General features: G+C 37.2%; 1 protein-coding gene across 2 annotated transcripts; it reads right to left on the reverse strand.

Annotated features, from left to right (window-relative positions):
- Positions 1-1,072: 1,072 nt before the first annotated feature.
- On the reverse strand, positions 1,073-16,693 carry rb1cc1 (RB1-inducible coiled-coil 1). Of its 2 annotated transcripts, XM_044134565.1 has the most exons (24): positions 16,370-16,693; positions 15,249-15,299; positions 15,023-15,154; positions 14,798-14,924; positions 14,529-14,699; positions 12,942-13,144; positions 12,369-12,783; positions 12,112-12,282; positions 11,837-12,021; positions 10,758-10,944; positions 10,272-10,353; positions 10,122-10,186; positions 9,910-10,013; positions 9,681-9,807; positions 6,935-8,859; positions 6,147-6,333; positions 5,584-5,692; positions 4,977-5,265; positions 4,157-4,205; positions 4,015-4,062; positions 3,356-3,414; positions 3,018-3,145; positions 2,707-2,777; positions 1,073-1,995 (listed from the first exon to the last, which is right to left on the reverse strand). In XM_044134565.1, the coding sequence occupies exons 3-24, from the start codon at positions 15,091-15,093 to the stop codon at positions 1,918-1,920; spliced, it is 4,851 nt and encodes a 1,616-aa protein (XP_043990500.1). In that variant the 5' UTR covers positions 15,094-15,154; positions 15,249-15,299; positions 16,370-16,693; the 3' UTR covers positions 1,073-1,917. The 2 variants fall into 2 exon arrangements, with proteins under 2 accessions (XP_043990500.1, XP_043990501.1); XM_044134566.1 differs by lacking the exon at positions 15,249-15,299.
- Between the last annotated feature and the right edge of the window lie 3,393 nt (positions 16,694-20,086).

Raw genomic sequence — 20,086 nt, forward strand, 5'->3', positions numbered from 1 at the left:
TTCTTAATAATATATATTTATTTTATATTTTGCTTCCTTTCAGAAAAGTCTGAAGAAATGTGACTAATTTTATTTTAAATAAAAAAGTTTCATAAAAGATCCCAAGAATAACATGTTAACATGTTAATTTTGGTGTTAATTTTGTTAACGCCACTTGAAAAGCAAAAACAAAAACATTATAAATTTTCTGTGTGCCAGGTTTAAACTAAATGTTTCAGTAATGTAAATAAGTGGTCAGCTGTTAGAAAAGGAAGTCACACAGGCAGTTTTAATGGAAGTAGCTCCAGACTACACATGGCAATGTTAAATCTCATTCAGCCTGAGGAGACTGACTCCCAGCAGCACTGAGCTCAGTGGGGGGTTGTAAACATTTACACTAAGAGCCTGTCCAGTGCACATGGTTGCTGCTTGCCAGCCACCTCGGTATCGAATGTTGTGTTGCATATTTTGTCGTTCAGGCCTGTCCCGAAATTGTAGGAATCACACCATCAATTTATGAAGGAGCCATCCAAATGTGACAACAGGCTTATGCTAAATGGAGAAAATAGAGCTAAACATTGTTAAAACACCCCTAGACCCACATGGTAGAGAGCGCTCGACGGCGAGCTGCTATGCTCCCCGCTGTGAACTGGGAAAGTGATGTTGGTGGGCTTCCTTCTCCATGAGGGCCGCATCGTTCTTGGGCCACGATATGAAGCCTTTTTGAAGTCTGTTTCCTGCAGCAGCGTGCCAACATTAATGTTTCCACAAAATCAAAAAATGGTAAATCAAGTGAGCGCGCTACATTGTGCTTTTTTTTTTATTTTTTACATTGATTTTCTGAATGCCCAGAAAATTCTAATGGCATTATCATACAGACTATACACTAATTACACAAAAAGAGGCTCTTTCTTTGTTTCAAATGTAACACGTCAAATAAGACGTTAATTTTCCAGACATAAAAGCAATTTTGATTACAGGCAAGTAAAAAATCTATCAGTAACTTTTTTTATATATTTTTTTTCCCCTTCTCCTCTTTCATAACCAGGAAAAGGCTTTTAAAATATGAAGAAACAATAAAAAGAGGAAACAATTTCATATCTTGGGGATCAATCCTTTATTGTTTCAAAACTCTATCCTTTACAATACAGTCAGTTATTGTTACATGTGATTTTATGGGTAATGTACAATGTCTCCCGATAATGAAACACAGTCACAATGTTTTCCTCTCTACATATCCATATTCTATGATAATGAGAAGTTTGTGCTGATATATTTACTTAGTTCTGACAGCTCAATTAACTTCCCTTTTCAAATTAACAAAAGCATTGTTTTTCAAAGTGCATTTCCAGGATTGCAAAGATGACTGCTTCCATCAGTCAGTCACGCAGTCATAATGTACATGTCAGTAATGACAGAGCGCCACACTGATTGTGAGTAACATACAGCATTAACTACATTTCCAACTACGACATTTATCTGTTAGGTAAATCAAAGAAAATATTTCAATATGCATGCTATGAACATTCCTCCATTAACATTAATTATAAATGTATATTTTTTTATTTATATAACTGTGTTGATAATGACAGTATTTTCCACTAGCGGACAAATGCAGAGAATGAGAACTAATATTTAACATCCAAATTTTGTTAAATTTCACACACATGTCAGAGGGCATAATGCCACAGTGTACAAGGCAAGGCCCTAATTAGGTTAATAGCATTTGGTCCACAATAAAACAAAATCTGGATTTAAAAGAAGAAGAAAAGAGAAAAAAAAAAACATGATAGCATATGTTTCAGATATTTAGACTGAAACACAAAAAATGATGTTGCAAAACGATCTTCAATTTGTCTTTTGCTGCTAATGTTATCAATTATGATGTTTTCGTTCAAAAATTAAAATAAATATACATTTTAGCTCGTTACTTGGCTATTAGACTTTTCTATTCCATGGAACAGCTTTCACTCTGTAGAACTTGGTTCCTAAAGGAACTTTGAATCTGTTCTGGGCCTACAGGAGAAAAAAACACAGTTTTGTGAGAAACAAAGAAAGTTCTTTAAATGCTGTAACAGCACAACAAACATGTCTCAAGATTTAAAAGAAATCTTATTAAAATTAGAGATCAGAGAGGATTCTGTTATTTTTGTGCTAGAAATGGAAAGTTAGGAAAAAACTAAGACTAGGGTTTACCTTGTCAGAAAAACTGAACAATGTTTGATATGCTAACGACAATAATGTTCCTAGTTGCTAAAAACAAAAACATGCTGAAAAAAAAACACTCTCTCACACACCATGTGATGTTGCCTCTACCGCAGAGATAAATAATCAATGACTGATCTTAAGAAACAAGTTAATGAATCATTTTTACATTCTGACACAAATCAGTAAATCATAGATTTTCTTCTAATTAAATATTAAGCTGGACACTGATGTTATTTGTTTTGAAAAATTTCTTATAGTGTGAAAAAGATCTTCAAACTAGATTTAAAAAGTATATGTGGTGAATTATCTGCATTTTATCATTTTTAAATTTTGTACAAAGGCTTTTTAACCCCTGGCTGAAAAACAAGGCTTTTCTTTTCCCAAAAACATTTTTTGACAACTAACTTTTAATTTAGTGAGAAAGTAAAAGCATTTCAATATTATTTATTGTCTCTACAGAAATATCAGCTATTAAGAATATCTTACAAGAACAAGACAAATATTAAACGTTCAAAGCACCTTCTTTGCCTGACAATATTCCTTCTCCATCACTTTTCCAAGCACCCATGGTCGTCTTGAGGTCCCTGATGCTTAACACAGAAACAAATGATATTAAACAACGCACATGTAAGAAACTGGCTACACATGGGTAAGCAGTAAGAATATATTATGAATTGTGGCCAGTGACGCTTATGATGGCATATGAATTCTAAAACAGAAATCACTGTTTATGAGTGTTTGGCTTACTATAATGGTAAATTATATTTAAAAACACAATACTAAAGTTACAGGTTTACCAGTGATTTTAGTGGGCTATAGTAGGAGCTGACCTGGTTTAAGGTCCAGTGCAGTGAGAGACTCTGAGTGCAGGAAGTAGAGGGTGGGACCAACTGTGAACAGCACGTAGTTGTCATGCCTTTCATCCAGGATGATTAGAACCAAATCGCCGACCTGGAAACTAAAACACAAAAAGATGGACCATGAAACAAAGAGACGATCTCCCAGACTTCAGTAAAGTGCAAACAACACTGTTATGGTAATTATACAATAATGTGTGTAATTATCCTGAATGTAATCAGGGTCGGTTTTAGCTAATATTAAAACTGTTAAAAGTCACAGTGGTAAGGACATGCTAATGCCATGTGGTGTTTTATTAGCGTTCACTTACTCTCTGATGGCAATTTTGTCTGAATGCCGCGATGACACGGAGGACATGCTTTGAGACATCTGCAAAGAAACAGATGATACCAACAATTATCGTATTGCATTAATTTAATGACAGCGACAACTTGGACTGGACGAGTCAGAAAAGGAGATCAAACAAAATGCATTAAATTAGCTTGATCATTAGCATCATTACTTTTCGGCTGCTCACTAAAATTTGACTTTTTGTTTATGAATTTTGAAAATACAGTAAGTATTTCAACATAAAATCTAAGATTAGCAAAATGTATATTTAGTCTTCATGCTATTTATTTCTCAAAAATTACATAAAGTCAGTTTGTACTATATTGTGTGACACTTTTCTAAATGTCTTTAGAGCCTTTGCATGGATTTATTCTTTGATGCTACTGCCACCTAGTGGAAAGGACATTATATTTCTTATACCAAGGGTCTTTCCTTTGTGTATACCACAATTCTGGACAAATTTTATTTAAAATCTAACATATCTGCACCAGTTGAAGCAGTTTAATTTTACTCTTAGATATTTATCAAAAAAAAGCATATTCTGATTTGTCCTATTTTTCTATTTTCATTTGACATACTTCTCCAGACCTGCACCAGTTGTGTAAAAGAAATAATTATGTTACAAGACACTCAACTAACCAGTCGCTGGCTGAGGCGCTTGTTTTCTTCTTCCTTCATGTGCAAAGTCTGCAACATTTAAGAAATTAATTAAACACACTGAAACAAATAACAAAAACAGATTTCAACATGTTTAAAAGAAGGAAACAACATGCATATTTACCCTCTCAAGTAAAATTATCCGCTGTTTCTCTTCTGACATCACGGTGTCACTGTGGAAAAAATGCAAGATTGTAACTGTATGAACAACATTGGAGAAAAAAAAACTGATATTTGGCATCATCTTTTTATCTAGTGCCTAGTTAGTGCTAATAAAAACAAAACAAAAACTTGCATTGTCACATCCTGCCCTACCTTCTGTCTGCTTTCAAATGTGTCTCTGTCCATCCATGTCTGGTTCATTTACTCTTGGAATTCTTCAGCAATGCAATGCTTTCTAAGGATGTGGCTAATTTTGCTGAAATTCCAACCGAACTTAAGCTCGATGTAAACAAAGGTTTTGTCGGACCTAGGTTTTTTGGTTTTTTTTTCGAGCTTACGACTGTGAAGGAAATACAAAACCACTAAGCTGGTGAAATCAAAATTTTCCACTTCTTATGAGTGTATGTCTAAAAGAAAATATTTCACATCCAAAGCCCACATTCAGCTGAAACTACAATCTAAATAACTTGATTCTACATCGGAACATTCATGCCTCTGTAAACATCAAAGTGAAAAATAATTTTGACTTTTATACCAAAGTTTTCTCTGGTAATCGTATTTAAACCATGGTTTAAGAGATACACCACACCTTTCCCATATATCTTGAGAAATAATTAAATGTGTTTAAAGGGGTTTGCATCATAATATACGCATGTCAACATGTACCCTTAATTTGATTTCCATGCTGAAACAAGGCAGTAAACCTGAAACTGTTCTTGTAGCAATGTCAGATTTCAGTCTTCTATTTTAAATAATAGTTTTATTAAAGAATAAGTGCTTACTCAGAAGCCATCATGCTGGCTTCCACAGCTGCATCTACGTGCTCGTCATCTCTGAAGGCCGTTACGGAGGCCAGTCGGTCCGTTTCAGCCGAGGTCTCGGGAGAGCAAGCCCCCGCAAAAGGCAGAGCCCTCACTGCTGCTCCAGCTTCTGAGAGATCTTGAGCCGAATTCGAGGGGAAGAAGGTTGAGGAGACCAGAGCAGAGCTGCGCAGGCGGTTCAGCTCTTCCTCCAAATGCTTTTTCTCCTGCATCACACTCGCTCGGTCCTCAGACAGCGTCTCTATCAGAGCTGCATTACAGAAACAAAAACAAACAAACAAACCAAAAAACAAAAATTTAAACTTTATTTGTCAAGATATGTGTTTTATGTCACTGTGGAAAAAGTGACACCGTCACTTATTTTGCTGTCTTAATATAAGGTTTTTTTCAGCAGTTTGTTCAGTTTTGCTGTTTTAAAAGTGCTTATAAATAAAGCTGGCTTGGCTAAACTAGGGTAGCAGAAAAAATCTTTAATGTTTCAATACCATTTCTGCTATTAAAATTAATTACTGAAGTACACAAAAAGCACACTTCCCAACTCCAGCCATATGTAAAGCACAGTACTCACCTTTGTCTTTTTCCTGCTGCTGGGTAACTTTTTGTAACTTCTCCGAAAGGTCGTTGATAATCTGCTCTTTCTTCAACTTCTCTCTTGTTAGAACAGTGTTGAAGTTCGTCTTGAATGTAGAAGAAACAAACATTTTGAATTTTCAAACAATATTTAAAACATAGAATACATTTGAGCTTGCATCATGACATTTGGTTGCTGAGTTGAAAGCTATCTACCATCTTGCTCCTCCAGCAGAGGAGCAAGATGGTAGATGGGTCTTCTTTAGTAAGATGGTAATCACTGTCATAATTTTGCTTTTGCTTTAAAGATTAAGTGGGGGGGGGATAGTTTGTCCCACACATGTTGTGACGTTGCCGCTGCCACCAATCTAATTAAAAGAAAAATATTTAAAAATTGTTTAAATTTCTTCCCATAGTTCTTGAAAAAAAATTGAAGTTAAAGCTAAAAAAAAAAAAAAAAAAAAAAACAGAAAATTGAAAGACAGCCACAAACCGGTGTGTTTCTAACAACTGCTCAAAATATGTCAACCACGAGGCTTTTAATGCCCATTTCCAGTTTACCTGCTGCTCTGCAATCAGTGATGTTTTGAGGTTCTGTATCTCTTCGTTCTTCTTCTTCTCTAAGAGCTCAATCTGGGCCTGCAGAGAGGCCCTCTCCTGCTGCAGGCGCTCCTGTAAGGCTGAGTCTAGGGACAGAGGTGCTCCAGCATCTGCATGGCCCTCAGCATGCAGCGACAAGCCTTCATCACTGAAAGACAGGCACATTCATTCCTTGTTGAAAAAAAAAACCCCTGCATTTCTACAGTGGTAAATGCATAAAAGACTTTTAATTTTCCAAAATTGCAGCAAAGTTAATTTACTTTAAATGCTCAAGATTTACATTTAAGTAAATAGCTGCAGTTTAATTATATAATAGGCATGGGTCAGGTCAATCACTGGTATATCAGTAAAACAAATTCTTTTTCAGCAAAAATAACTTGTTTTAGTGAGCTTTCAGTGTCACTGTGACAGTTTTTCACATATTACTAGGCACTGCCCCTCAGCTGACTGAAAAGAGGCTACTACACTTTACACTTTCCGACAAACAAAGTGAATTCAGCTTTCTGCTCTTCAAAAGCTAAAAGAGATGGCACCCATCCCTCCCAACATTCTAAAAATACACAAATTGTGAGTGGCATGTAAGAAAGGGGAACCTCAGCAGGTTTTCAAGTAATCTGACAATTAGCTAGTAATCTGGTATGTTCTATGTACAGTCACACTGTGGTATTTTTACTCAGGATTATACTCACATTGGCCCATGTCTGTTATACAAGTTTGATTGTGTTTGATCATTAAGATCCAGCTTTTACCTTTTACCCGACTGTTTCTCATGAAGCTCATTCTCAAGTTGCCTAATCTTTTCTAAAAGTCTTCTCTCCATCTCCTCCTTCTGCTGTTCTATCTCCTTAAAAGCATTTGCTGCTACGACGTTCGAGGCTTCCTGCTCCTGAGCCGCACGCCTTTCCTGCTCTAGGTTTTTAGACAGCAGATCATTTTCTGCCTGCAAATTGTTGATAACTGTCCTCAACTGCTGCTCCTGCTCCTGGAAACTCCTAGATTGCTTTTCTTCGTCCTCAGCCAGAGCCACCCGCTGCTGATCCAACTCTTCTCTAAGCCTCTGCTGCTGCTCCGCGTGGTTTCTCTCCACATCCTGGGAGTGCTGCTGCAGGGCGGAGATTTTGCCGTGCAACAGGATCGTCTGCTCCTCGTGCCGGTCCACCAGCTCCGAGATGCAGTGGTCCTTTTCGATCCTCATGAGAGTCCTCAGCTCTGCCAGATCCACTTCATACTCCTCGTTCTTAGCTTGGAGCTGCCTCTTGAGATCCATCAGCTCATCTTTAAGGACTTTGGTGTCTGCCTCCACTTGGGTCTTTACAGCTTCTGCCTGCTGCATCTTAGCTTCTTCAAATAAGATCCTCACCTCCTCCATCTCGGACTCTTTGAGGGCCAGGTCTACCTCTAGTCTACAGCGGAGTTCTGTGAGCTCTGTAAGCCGGGCTTCCATTTCTTTAATCTGAACATCCTTCTCTTTAATAGCGGTATCGTGGTGATCTGCTGCCTTGGTTAGCTTTGTACTATTTTCAACAGCAAGATGTTCCAGAGCCTCCTTGTTGCTCTTATTCAGACTATCCAGATCCTTTTGGTGTTCTTGCTTCAGTTTTTCCTCCAACTCCTTTAAATGGCACTGAGAAATCGCCTCCAGCTCCTGTCGGATCTTCTGCTGACTGCGTTCGATCTCGAAATGCAGGTTTTCAAGCTGACTGCTCAAAGAGTCTTTCGAAGTTAGGAGTGTCTTGATTTCTTCTGTTTGATCACAGTTGATCTGCTCAAGATTTTTTATCTTTTCAGCAAAGTTTCTCTCTTTTTCTACCCATCGCTCTTTCTCGTTCTCCAGCTGGGTTAGTTCTTTCTCTTTGCGCTCCATGAGTCCCTCCAGCTCTAGCATCGCTCGTTGGACATCTCTGACAATATTCTGGTTTACTTGGTTTTCTTCCGTCAACACCTGAACATGTTCCTCCAGCTCCTGCCGAGCGGTGAGAAGCTCTCCTTCATGCTGCTCGCTCACCTCCACTTTGTGACACTGGTAGATTTTGTTCACAGTACTGCGCACTTCCATGGTCATGCTGCGCAGAGCTAACCCAAAGTCCTGCTGTTCCTTCAAGACAAAACCTCTTAAGTAATAGAGATCAGCCTTCACTCTGCTTAGGTTGGAGTGGGACTCTTCTGCAGCACATCTGTATTTCTCCAGAACCTCCTTGAGGTCGGCGATCCTTGAGTTTTCCTTCTCCAGCGTCGTGGTGTCCTGCATCCGCTTGTTGTCGATGGCGTTAATGACTGAGGAGTAGAGCGACTCCACCATCATTTCGGGGCTAGTGGGGTCACTGATGGGGTTCGGGGAGGTCAGGTTCTCCTCGATCACAAACTCGTTGACAGCAGACATGAAGTCAGATTCGGGGCTTTCGGCGAGAGAATCCAAGTCCAGGGATCCCTGCTGCAGGATGGGGTCCATGTTCGGGTGGCCGATGGTTTCGAAGTCAAATGTTTGTGCATCGATACTGTCTGGGGACAGATCCTCTAAAGGAGCTGGGACGGGTACAAGCAGGGGCTGACAGCTGGATCCCTGAAGGCTAAGACAGAGAGGCGTTTTGGAGGGCACCGGCGTGGTGCTCCCAGGCTTGCCCTCAGACTGCGGAGTTTGTGCCGTTGATCTTTGGGCGCTCTGACTACAGGATGCCTGGAAGGACAGAACAGATGGAGACGATGCAGTCTGAGTTGAGCCAACATTCACTTTATACTAAACAAATAGAAAAAAAACAAACAAACTTTGATTTTAAAGCAATTCAGAAAAGAAATGCAGAAAACATTGTTGTTGATTAAAACTGGACAATTTTTAGATGGGTAGATTGGAAATTTAAAAATGTGACTTTTTTTTCCCCCCAGTCAGTGAAGGCGTCATACCTTACAGCTGAAAGGTTGTAGTGGCAACAACCTTTCAGCTATTTCCAGCATCAATGAGGATTTCAAAAAAGTAAGAGGAACAATGACAGGAAGTGAGAAAGTCAGACAAAGACTTTCAACAGATAAGAGGAAGGCCAAATCTATCATAGCAGAGACGATAGCTTAGGCATCATGGATTTAGAAATGCTTGCATCCGCAAGAGTGAAGGTAGGAAGGAAAGAATCTACATTCACCCAGAAATACCCACAATGACTCTGGTTTCTGTTATGCTAACAATGGTAATGCTAACAGCTAATCACTAACTCTGGAAGCTAAAGAAATTTACAATCTGAAGGTTAATTTTCTGTCTTTGTTTTAACTTAGCAAAATTTTGTTTCATTGACTGATCTCTCAAAAATATAGAGCAAAGGGGCTTCTGCTCATTTAAATGATTAGTGAGTTCTCAAAGCAGGAAGGAAAGAGAAAAATATGACTGTTGTTCTTAAATTACAGCAAAAAGAAACAAAAATCAGAATTTAAAATAGGAAATCAGCTTTAATTTCTAACAGATGTATTTCTAGTTTCAAGGCTAAAACTGATTTAAAAAAAAGACATTACTCTTTGTTCACTCAGCAGGTCTGTGATAGTTTGAGACATTTCGTCCACACTCTGTGCGGCTTGGACCAGCTTATGAAGTGTCTCTACGTGGCGATGTAGGGGCTCAAAATCACACATGGCCGGAATCCTACAGAGAAAAAAAAAAAAAAAAAAACATAATTTCAGCTCCGCTACAAGATTTCTGAGACAGGTTAGTTCACAGCAGTAACGGTTACATCGGTTTCCTTACATCAGGAAAGGCTGCACCTCAACAGGACAACACGATTTCAAGTACTGCAGGTCATCAAGTGAGATGTCTGGAAGTTCATCATCAAACTTTCTGGGTTTCCGTGTCTGAAAGAATGAAGCGGTAGTAATGGTAACCAAAAACCTCACCCTGAAAATACAGTGAATACTATTGGAGAGAAAAAAAAAAAAAAACATTCTGCACTAGAAACCTACACAAAATGATGTTGGAGGCCAAGACTCAAGTCCTCGAAACAATCGATTTCGGAGAAAAGACTTCCCTTAAAGTCAAAAGGAACATCAGCATGTTAGCACAACTTCAGAGGTACAATGTATTCTTCATTGGTGGACTTGAAAAGCACTTACTGAAGAGTTTTCCAAAGGATTCCCTTTTGAACTTTTCTGCCTCATACAGTCGCTTCCCGTCCTTAACAAGAGCATTGGCCCACTGACAAAATCAAGAAATATTAAAGGCTTTTTATGAGCCACACAACCTGGTCTACATAGCTTCATAGACATGTTAAAGAAAACCCTTTTTTTAAATATAAATTAATCTTTAACCCTTTTTTTGTTAAGAAAACCACAGAATACCAGGTTCTAATAAAAACACTTTTAATTCTATCAAATTTGCTAAATCTAAAACTCTCAGATAAAATTAATGAAATGCAAATAAAACATATACAATAGCAATTGTTGCATATTCAAAACAAGTTTTAATTTATATGTATGCAACAAATTTCAAAAATTTAATGCATTAAAATACAGAAATATAAAAACAAGTCTGTGTCCGATAGTGGCAAATAATATCAACAAGCGGTGGCTGATATTACCATAACAATAATAGGCACTGACCTCTCTGTAGTGTCGCATAAACATTTTTCTCCTGACAACTTCCACCACTGCCAAGCAGTACATCTGGGGCACCGTACTGAGGGCGTCCACCACCCTCACTCTCTCTATTAGCTCTGTCAGGAGCCGAAGAAGAGCCTGAAGCTTCTCCCCATCCTGATCTGCGTGAAGCATCACGTAGCAGCACCATCTACAATCACAACCAAAACTCAAACTACAAAAACGACTCTAGAGCATTTTTTGAACCTCTAACTTCACATTCAACAAAAAGCATCACAGTTAAAGACTTGAAAAAGGAAGCTGCACACAGTTTCTTCATATTAATCCTTAGAGGTTACATTTGAACCATTATTTCACCGGGTAGATAGATTATGCAATTAATTATTTCAATGAATTGTAAAAACAATCTCTTGTATTTATTGTGGATTTTCTCAAATTAAGAAAAGGTTGAAATGGTAAAGGCTCAAATATGCATATTAACCCATGTAAATTTTGTAATATCACTTCAAGAGCTTAACCTTCACCGTATTCTTTTTGTAACCATCAGTAAGCTTCAGATATGTTTATGTTTGGCAATTGGCAACTTATTTTTGGTAAAAATTGGTCATTAAATCTGTTAATTCTGTGGGATGGAATTTATTTAAATCCACAGATTTTACTATGGTATCTTTGAAAACCTTTCCAGAACCCTAATTTGCCATTACAAAATTAATTTTGACGTGTTTGGAGGCCTTATTAGAACAACCTACCTAAGCTAAATTGTCACACTAAAATGAAAGGAAGATTGTTGTGAAGTTTTGGAAAAATCTCAAAAAAGTCATGAACTTGAAACTGCATGAGGACCAGAGCACCTCTGTCTCTACTGAACCACATTCTACACCCCCATAGTCTGGAAAAGTACAGACCAAGAGAATCCCCCCCACCCCTCCCCCTCCCAAAAAGACACTTTCAAGGTCAACATTTGCAAATAGATGGTGACAATGAGTGTCACCATCTATTTAAAGTTTATCTGGTTGATAAACTTTTCAACCAGAACTTTATCACAAACATAATTGAGAAAAAAAAAGAAATTCAGTTTTTACTTGAGTCTGACTTGAAGGTTGTTTGCTAGCTCTTGTTTGGCAGTGGTGCACTTCTTTTTGATGTCTAGCAGCTTCCTGTGGTTGTTCAGCATGATCATCAGCTGGTTGGTGTGACTCAGACACAGGTCAGGCAAAACGGATGTATCCTTCAGGTTTTCAGCTCGTTTCTGATTGGCCAAAAACCCCTGGCAGCAAAAGAGGTTGAAGTACAATTAATAAAACAGACTTAACAAGTAAAAAGAAAATCCTTAACAGGACGGTTTTTTTGTTACTACCTGAGCAAGTTCTTTCTGCTCATTCACCAGCTTCTTACAGCTTGCAATCATTTGGTCTAGAGCGTACAGCCTGTCTTCAAGCCCTTTGATGGATTTCATGTTCTGATTATCTAGCTTTGCAATTGTGTCACGACAATCGGCCAGGAAAGGCTGGATGATCCGAGGGTCAAGCTGAAACAAACAACACACCCATAAATCCTGGTCTCCCCACTGAACTTACAAGTTAGTGTTTAGCGGTCTGTACCACAAAGACTCACCCTGTTGATGGAGTCAAAGCATTTCCTGACAACCGATTCCACATCGTTAGGTCTGTCTTGCACGTTAATCCAGTCCAATAGTGTTACGTTGAAAGAAGACTGGCAGGCGAGTTCTGGAGTGTCATCATCTAAAATTGCAGCTCTCAAACCACCACTCTCAGTCATTTCGCTTGTCTCCCGGTCTCCCTCTGGCTCACGTGTGGCTATCCCTGAAGCAGATAAGGACGCTGACGATTTGGAGGCCACCTGGGTTTGCGTAGCGCAGAGCACAGAGTCGGTGGATTTTTCTTCTTCTGTCTCATCTGAATCCTTCTCCGGGGTTGAACTGGACTTCTCAATGCTCTCTCTGTAACTGTGTCTTGTCAAACATTCGAGCAGAGGAATCCTGGCCATCACAGAAACTGAAGTCCCTAACCTGCAGGCATTACAACAAATGTCAACTGAAACATCTGTTAAGCATAATTTAAAAATTATTAGTAACATGGCAGGTGATCTTTTCACAAGTTTAAAACACATTTTATTTTTAGGTCAATTTTCTTTTTAAAGTGGAGAATATCTCATTTTTATACTTACTTTGAAAGTTTGATTTTAATTTCTTCCAAGTCCTGTTGATAATTTGTGTATGCGGTGTTGAACTTCATGAGTAACTTTTGATAAGAAAAAGTGCAGTCCTCCAGATTAGCCATGATAGCTGCCCAGCCTTGATGTTGGAGATGCTCATCGTGAACCAAACGTTCACAGAACGAGCAAAGTTTTTTGGCAACTTCGAACATTTCCTAGAGAGATTTTTAAAGAATTAGGCAACATCAAGGTAAGAGAGTACAATTAAACAATGTTATACTAAACTTAAGGACACATAATTTTTATCATTCTTAATTTAAACAGATTTTCATAATGTTAGGGGATTATTTTACTTCAACAGGTTGAGCTGAAAATGAAGTAGAAGCCACGTGTCCCTTTTTATTCATCAGGCCAGTACAGGTCTGTTTAGTGTTACACAGTGCAGACTGCTGATGAACACCTGTCTGTCACTGCAGGGTCACCGAGACCACCGTTATCTGACTGGCTCAAATTATAGCTTCAGCTGATAACAATTACTTGCTAAGCTTCATGTAAACCCTACTGAGGCCGAAAATAGACATTGTTTAAACACTTTCCATAAACATATGATGTTGTCCATATAGTGAACCTGAACACTAATATCTTGTAGTAGACACCGATTACATCAAACTTTTCTGTATGGACTCACTGTCCTTAGACTTGCTTGTTACTCTGTGGTTGACGTCAAACAGAGGCTCAAGTACACAAAATATACTGTCAAAATAAATGTAATATTGCTGGTGTATGAAAAAACTGCCTTGTAGTACCTTTGTGGTACATATGTACTGAAATTAAGAGTTTAGACCTTAGTATTTTTGGAATATTTACAGCTTTATTGACCATCTTGTAAAAGAAGAGTCGAGGCTTTACAGCTGCCATCAAATAGCCCAGTAATTATTTGTTTTATTAATCGAGTAATTTAATTTTTTAATTTAGTAGGTCAGGTTGCCATCAGCTGTAGCAAGTCCAAACCCTTGGCTTGTCAACATTAATGAATCTTTTATAAGTGCAGAAAAACCATCTGTGTAACATAGAATGGGATTAAGTAATGTTATTAATGGGCATGTTTTGCAACATTTACTGGTTCTAAATTATAATATGCCTTCCAAAAAGGCATGGTATGAAATTAAATACCTTTTGAAAATAACTTCTAAGTGGGTATTAAACATACTTTTGTCGAGGTGTATGCTAATATAAGAAACTAAATAATTTGTTTTTATCAGCTGTAAATCAAAAATCATCAGAATGAACAAAAGTAAAGGCTTAAAAACATCAGTCTGCGTGTGACTACTCTATAAAATGTATTTCACTTAGTGAACTGAGTTGCTGAAATAAGTAAACTTTTCAATAATATCCTAATATATTGAGGCGAACCTCTGGGTAGCAGTTATGTAAATTTTGTAGCAGGAACACTTATGAGAAGTCCCAGAGTTGTTTTTCCTGCAAGGATTTTTTTTTATGAAATTGGAAGAACTTGGCATATTGTTTCAAAATCAATAGATATTTTCCTAAAATCCAAAAACAAAAACAGATAAAGGTGTAAATTAATTGAAAAAGTACCAGAGCAAGTTGTGTTCGTGAGGCAACGGTGTGAAAGACAGCTGGCATCAGTAGCGACTCTTCCACCTTAACCTGAATCTCACTCTCAATGGAAAAGGTGGTTTTTGGGATGGTTGGATCCCGGTCAGATAAGATCATCTCTTTGTTGAACAGAAATATGGGGTTGGTTTCCTAGAAAGGCATGATAAAAACAGGCAATATCAAATGTCAGCCATAAAGTCTTCAAACATTTGAAGGAAATAAGTAAATTGCAGTTAGCATACACTTACAGTGCCAGCACTGTAACTGCAAACCCGTCTGTCTGCAGCCATACATTCCCCCCCATTGACAACGAGGACCTGATGCTGGACTGCAATTTTGTATTTGGCTTGGATGGCATGTTTAAGCTCTAATACACTGAAACAGAGAAAGGAGTCGCTTGGGTCAAAAGAAGCAGGGAGCACTGGCCTCGGTTTCTGAACATCATCTGTAAAATGACAATCCCAGCTTCTTACGTTTGGACAGCAAGGTCGGTGTCAAAAGTCAATGTGCTTCCATTGTTGACCTGGAACACATACAGCTTCATGGTGAATCTCCCAGGGTTCTTCAATCTTGCCTTTCTCGTTCATTAGTCATGCACCACCGCCCTGCAGAATGAAAACAAATGTAAAAACAATAACTATTCTTTTTTTTTTTTTTTCAGTTGCCAATATCTTTTTGCATCACATAATTTCCATGTACCAATGGTTGAGAGAAGGGAACATCTGGTTGTGAAGAGGCACAGGACAGGCTCTGTGCAAAAAGCAGAAGTTGCCTCATCAATTAGGTGAAATATCTACCAGTTTTGCAAGAATGGCATTCAGCGATTAATAATTTCTCTATGATCGATCAAAAACATTAACAGGCATGTGCAGAGCTATCAACTAGATGATTCTGCAGACTACAGAGTTAACAACTTTAAACCAAGATTTTACTTACACCAGCAATTGCATCATAATGTGCATCAATTCCAAAATTTTTAGCAAACTGGTTAAAGATTAGATATTTTTAAAGAAGTATACAAAAACGTGAGCGCATAACTGTTAATTCCTAAACTCAGTTAATTCCTAAACAAGTCAACACTTTTGAAAGCTTTATTAAATGCCCATGCCTCAAAATAAAGGGAAGCTTTATTTTAAGCCTCCCTTAATATAAAAATCTAATTTTAGTTTCAAAATCTCTGTAATTGTTGGTTTTCTTAAAATAGTCTGAGCTGAGTCATGGTTAAACTACTGTTTACTGTCAAGCCTCAAGCCCCAGTGGTTACAAAATGTTGATCTCCTTAGAGACAAGCTGACAATCTATCAAAACACACTAAACCAAATACAAAGTTTTGGCTGACATTTAGGCAGCAATGGCAAAGAGTGTGTTGGTAATAAAATATAAATCTAAAGATGCTGTTATAACGATGTTGTTACTGGCTTAAACGGTTTCGGTTTATAAACGATGGTTTGATAGTTTCCCCTCTCTCGGCGATTCCGTTCACGCTTTGTTTTTCTGTGGGCCGCTTTCAGTTTAATATTATACTTGTGTAGATGTTTATGAATAATCAACTCAGCTGTTCTTATCAACCTCGCGGCCTCTGGTTTCTCATAAAGATGGTGCCAGAGAAGTAGCCACCAACAGCTGCTGTTAGCAGCTAGACGGTCAATAATAACCTACTGTCTTTGCTAACTAGCTATAGCTAACAGGACTGTGTGGCAATAATGCCTTAATACCGACGAATCTAACAAACATATCTCATACACAACTAACGTCACTTTAATGTTTCAAAGTCTGGCTAACCACAAAAGCAACTTAAAAAACGATGTATTGCTTCTTACTTCACTTTGCTCGCATCTCTTCCTCCCTGTTGGTCTCCGCCAAGGCGAGATGGCTAGCTAAATAGCTAGCACCACAGCTAGCTGGCTAACCCGTCTAAACTGAGCATACTTAGTGGTAGCTTGGTGAGCCACTTAGGTAATGTCAGCTTGACTAACCAAGACACCGACTGACAAACATAGTTAGTTATACAGATTACGCATATTCTTGTAGATTTCTAATGGATTAAATTCAACCGGTCGCTGTTTATCTGAATTAGCTAACTACGCTAACACCCTTTCTCAGTAGGGTTGTTTTGTTGTTGTCATCTGGTGATGTGCGGTCCGTGAACGATTCGCTTAGGAAAGACGCACTGACTGGGCACCAAACTGTTAAAGAAACCCTTCAAATGTACTTTATGACAATTAGTTTGATAGTTTTACATAGTAAAGACAGATTTATTTTTTAAGATTTTGTATACTTAAAAAATAAACTTTTATTGTGGCTTACCATCCAAATGATCTGCAATTTCTATCAAGTCTAGGTTTATTACGTTTGAATCTTGTTGAAAAACAATATACATTACATTTTTATTACTGAGAGTTAGTTTTTTTTTTTACAATACCTTAAAGTTCTATAGCATTTATTATTATTATTATTATTATTATTATTATTATTATTATTATTATTATTATTATTATTATTATTATTATTATTATTATTATTATTATTATTATTATTATTATAGTTGTATATGATGTCATTTTCCCATACTTCAGTTTTTCGTCTTCTAGATTTTTGTATGCTTCGATTTTTAAGATACAATCATGTTTATTTAAGGAAAATATGTTGTTTTTCAGGCATATTCTGGGTAGCTAATTACCCAGAATACAAATTACGGATGGGAGAGGGAAGTAAACGTAAACTGCAGGGTGTGGATTACTCTGTTTTGCAGCAAAGAACTTTCTGATGGAATCTATGAGGGCCATGTGTTACAATATGCATTAATTACATGTCCTTCATTCAACATCTTTTGGAATAAGAAATTATAATGTCAAAAAGTTAACTCAATATTTTCAAACGTACAGCTATTAATCCTAATTTATGTTATCATAGTGGATCGTTCTAAAGGAAGGCAGGCAAAGAGATAACCGTGCAACTAAAGACAGTATAACATTCAATTACGAAAAAAATAATAATAATAAAAATCCCTTCTTCATCGCTGAGTATTTCTTATTGCCCTATTTTATTTACTACGGTTAATTAATTAATTAATTAATCGTGCTGTTAATAATCCCTATGCAGAATTTCTACCTGGGTGTTTAACTCAGTTAAGCAGTAAGATTGTTTCAAATGTTCAGATGTGTTAATAAATGTTTCTATAAAAATAACATTAATTCAAATCTTTTTTTTTAGAAATATTTTTTCAGTGCATGATGATCAAATGAAAATGCTATCTGAAAATAATTTTAATTTAGAGCTTTACCTTTAACTGTGAATCAAATTTCATCTTCAACTTAATTAGCCAGCTGTACACAATCATATTTTACAGTACTTACACTGTACACAATACGCGAGTGTACCGACTATGCAAACAAAACATATGAAGTCTGTTCTGCAACTGACTAACAAATATAGCCTATATGGCCCTGTCAGTGAGTCACATTACTTAGACTGAAAAAATACAACTGGATATTTATCAAGAAATGTTTACAGTTTTTTACTATGCGCAATGAAAATTTGTTGAACCCCGCAGAATATGTATAATTAAATTATTTCTGTTGCTTTTTTAGCTATTTAACAATCATCTGAACGTATCCTCCAGCATGCGGAATGTTTTACAATCTAATATCCGCCAGAGGGCACTGTTTCACAAGGACCTTTTTGAACCAAAATATTAAGACTTACCACCATTTCTTTTTCTCCCTCTCCATCTCTGTCTCTCTCTTTCTTTATCAATAGAATGGCAAGTCTGCAGGTGGGGGGCTTCAATATATTGTTAGTGAACTTCTCCACATTTTTCTGTACCCATCTTTCCCAAACCCTGACTACTTCACTCTCACCTAAGGTACATCCACTTTAAATAACAAAGACACGGATGTGGCATACATATGTTACATCATGATTATGATAACTGGTGTGATTTAAAGTTTAGTTGCTGCAGATTTATTCTTGTCTTCCACCACATAATGTTTTTTACACATGTTTTCTGTGCCTGACTCATGAAGCTCTCAGTCCCATGGCCTGTTTTTTTTCATCAAGTTTTCTACAGAAGTATACCGTCCTGATTATGTCATGTGGCTTTAATTTAATATTTTTTGCCATTTGTCAAGGTGTAAACAAACAGTGATACTTTGTTGCATCTTAGCTAAGTTAGAAGTCCTGAATCAAAGTCTCTTTGTAGGGCATACACATTTTAGTTTGGACCTTTCATCTTATAGACCTCTCCTTTCCACATTGCTTTGAATAGTTTCAGCAGAATTTGGATTTAGTCCACAGTTTAATTTACACAGTTAGTGAGTCACATACACTGAAGCAACGACAGCCAACCTTGCTGGCTATCATGTTTACATGAAAGCTGCCAGCAGACATGAAAAGTTAATCCAAAGACATGAAAAATAAAACATTATATTAAGGTTGATAACATACTTTAAAATAACCTATAATCAAGGATGAATGTCAGCTTTAATTGTAAATGTGTCGCGCTTTGAATATAAATCTGTCTGATTCAAATTACTAAATATGAAATCAGCCTCATTCATGTGATACTAGGGCTGAAGTGATACTGTAATTGTTGATCTTTATGGAACTTACTGATGCCTCCAGCTTTCAATCGAGGTTTTTCAAGGAATTATGCTGTTTTTGTTGACAAAGCTCTCATTTTGCTGTAAGTCAGTTTCTGATTAGCTGATCAGTCCCTCCTGATAACTCATCTCTCAGAGGAGCTTCTTTAGCTAGATCTGTGTTTTGAGACCCAGACAGAATTTTTGAATTCACAAAGACAATATTTTCCAGGTTCAACATTTAATTGTCTCCTTTGTGTGTTTTCAAGTTGAAGCCAAGCAATAAACTGTCTGACTTAGATTTGTTGAGCCAGAAAAAAAACAACAAAAGACACACTGAATTGGATCTTTAAATTTTAAAATGGAAACATTTTCACATGTTCATCTATTTTTTATTTTTCTTTTTTTTTTTTACCTAGCATTGATAAAATGCTATGGAAGTTTTGTTTTTAGTGGAAACAGTAATTTAGGCCATCTTTGTCTCAGTCTGTATGTGATGAACTTTGAAGATGCAAATTAGAGCAGCCTTTACTTTTTTCAGCTTGCCAGCAGCTCTTCCCACTTTGTTTTTACATATGTAAAGAAATCTGTTATGCGTCTCCAACGAGGGAGATAAATGCTAGTCACCACTGCTGTGGTGTGCCCTATATATTTTTTTTCCATCAGAAGAGGAAAACCTGGTACTTAATTTGTCAACCAGAGGATTCCAAAAGCAAGGGCTAAATTTCAGAGGATTAACACTTCTATTCTTGTCTCTCCATTTCTCGCCTCAGCCGTTAGTTGAAATGCTTGACATCACTTGGAGTGTCACAGGGAAAAAAGAAACAGTAAGGCCGGCTGAAGTCACACTGTACCCAAGGTGAAAAATAAGTTATGGCAAGAACTATGATATTCATTTGGTTTTTCATATCACAGCATAATAAAAATAACTTGTTCCTTACTATGTTTTAAAATAAC

The sequence above is a fragment of the Gambusia affinis genome, linkage group LG12, assembly GCF_019740435.1.
Source record: "Gambusia affinis linkage group LG12, SWU_Gaff_1.0, whole genome shotgun sequence".
In the NCBI taxonomy this organism is placed as follows: Eukaryota; Metazoa; Chordata; class Actinopteri; order Cyprinodontiformes; family Poeciliidae; genus Gambusia; species Gambusia affinis.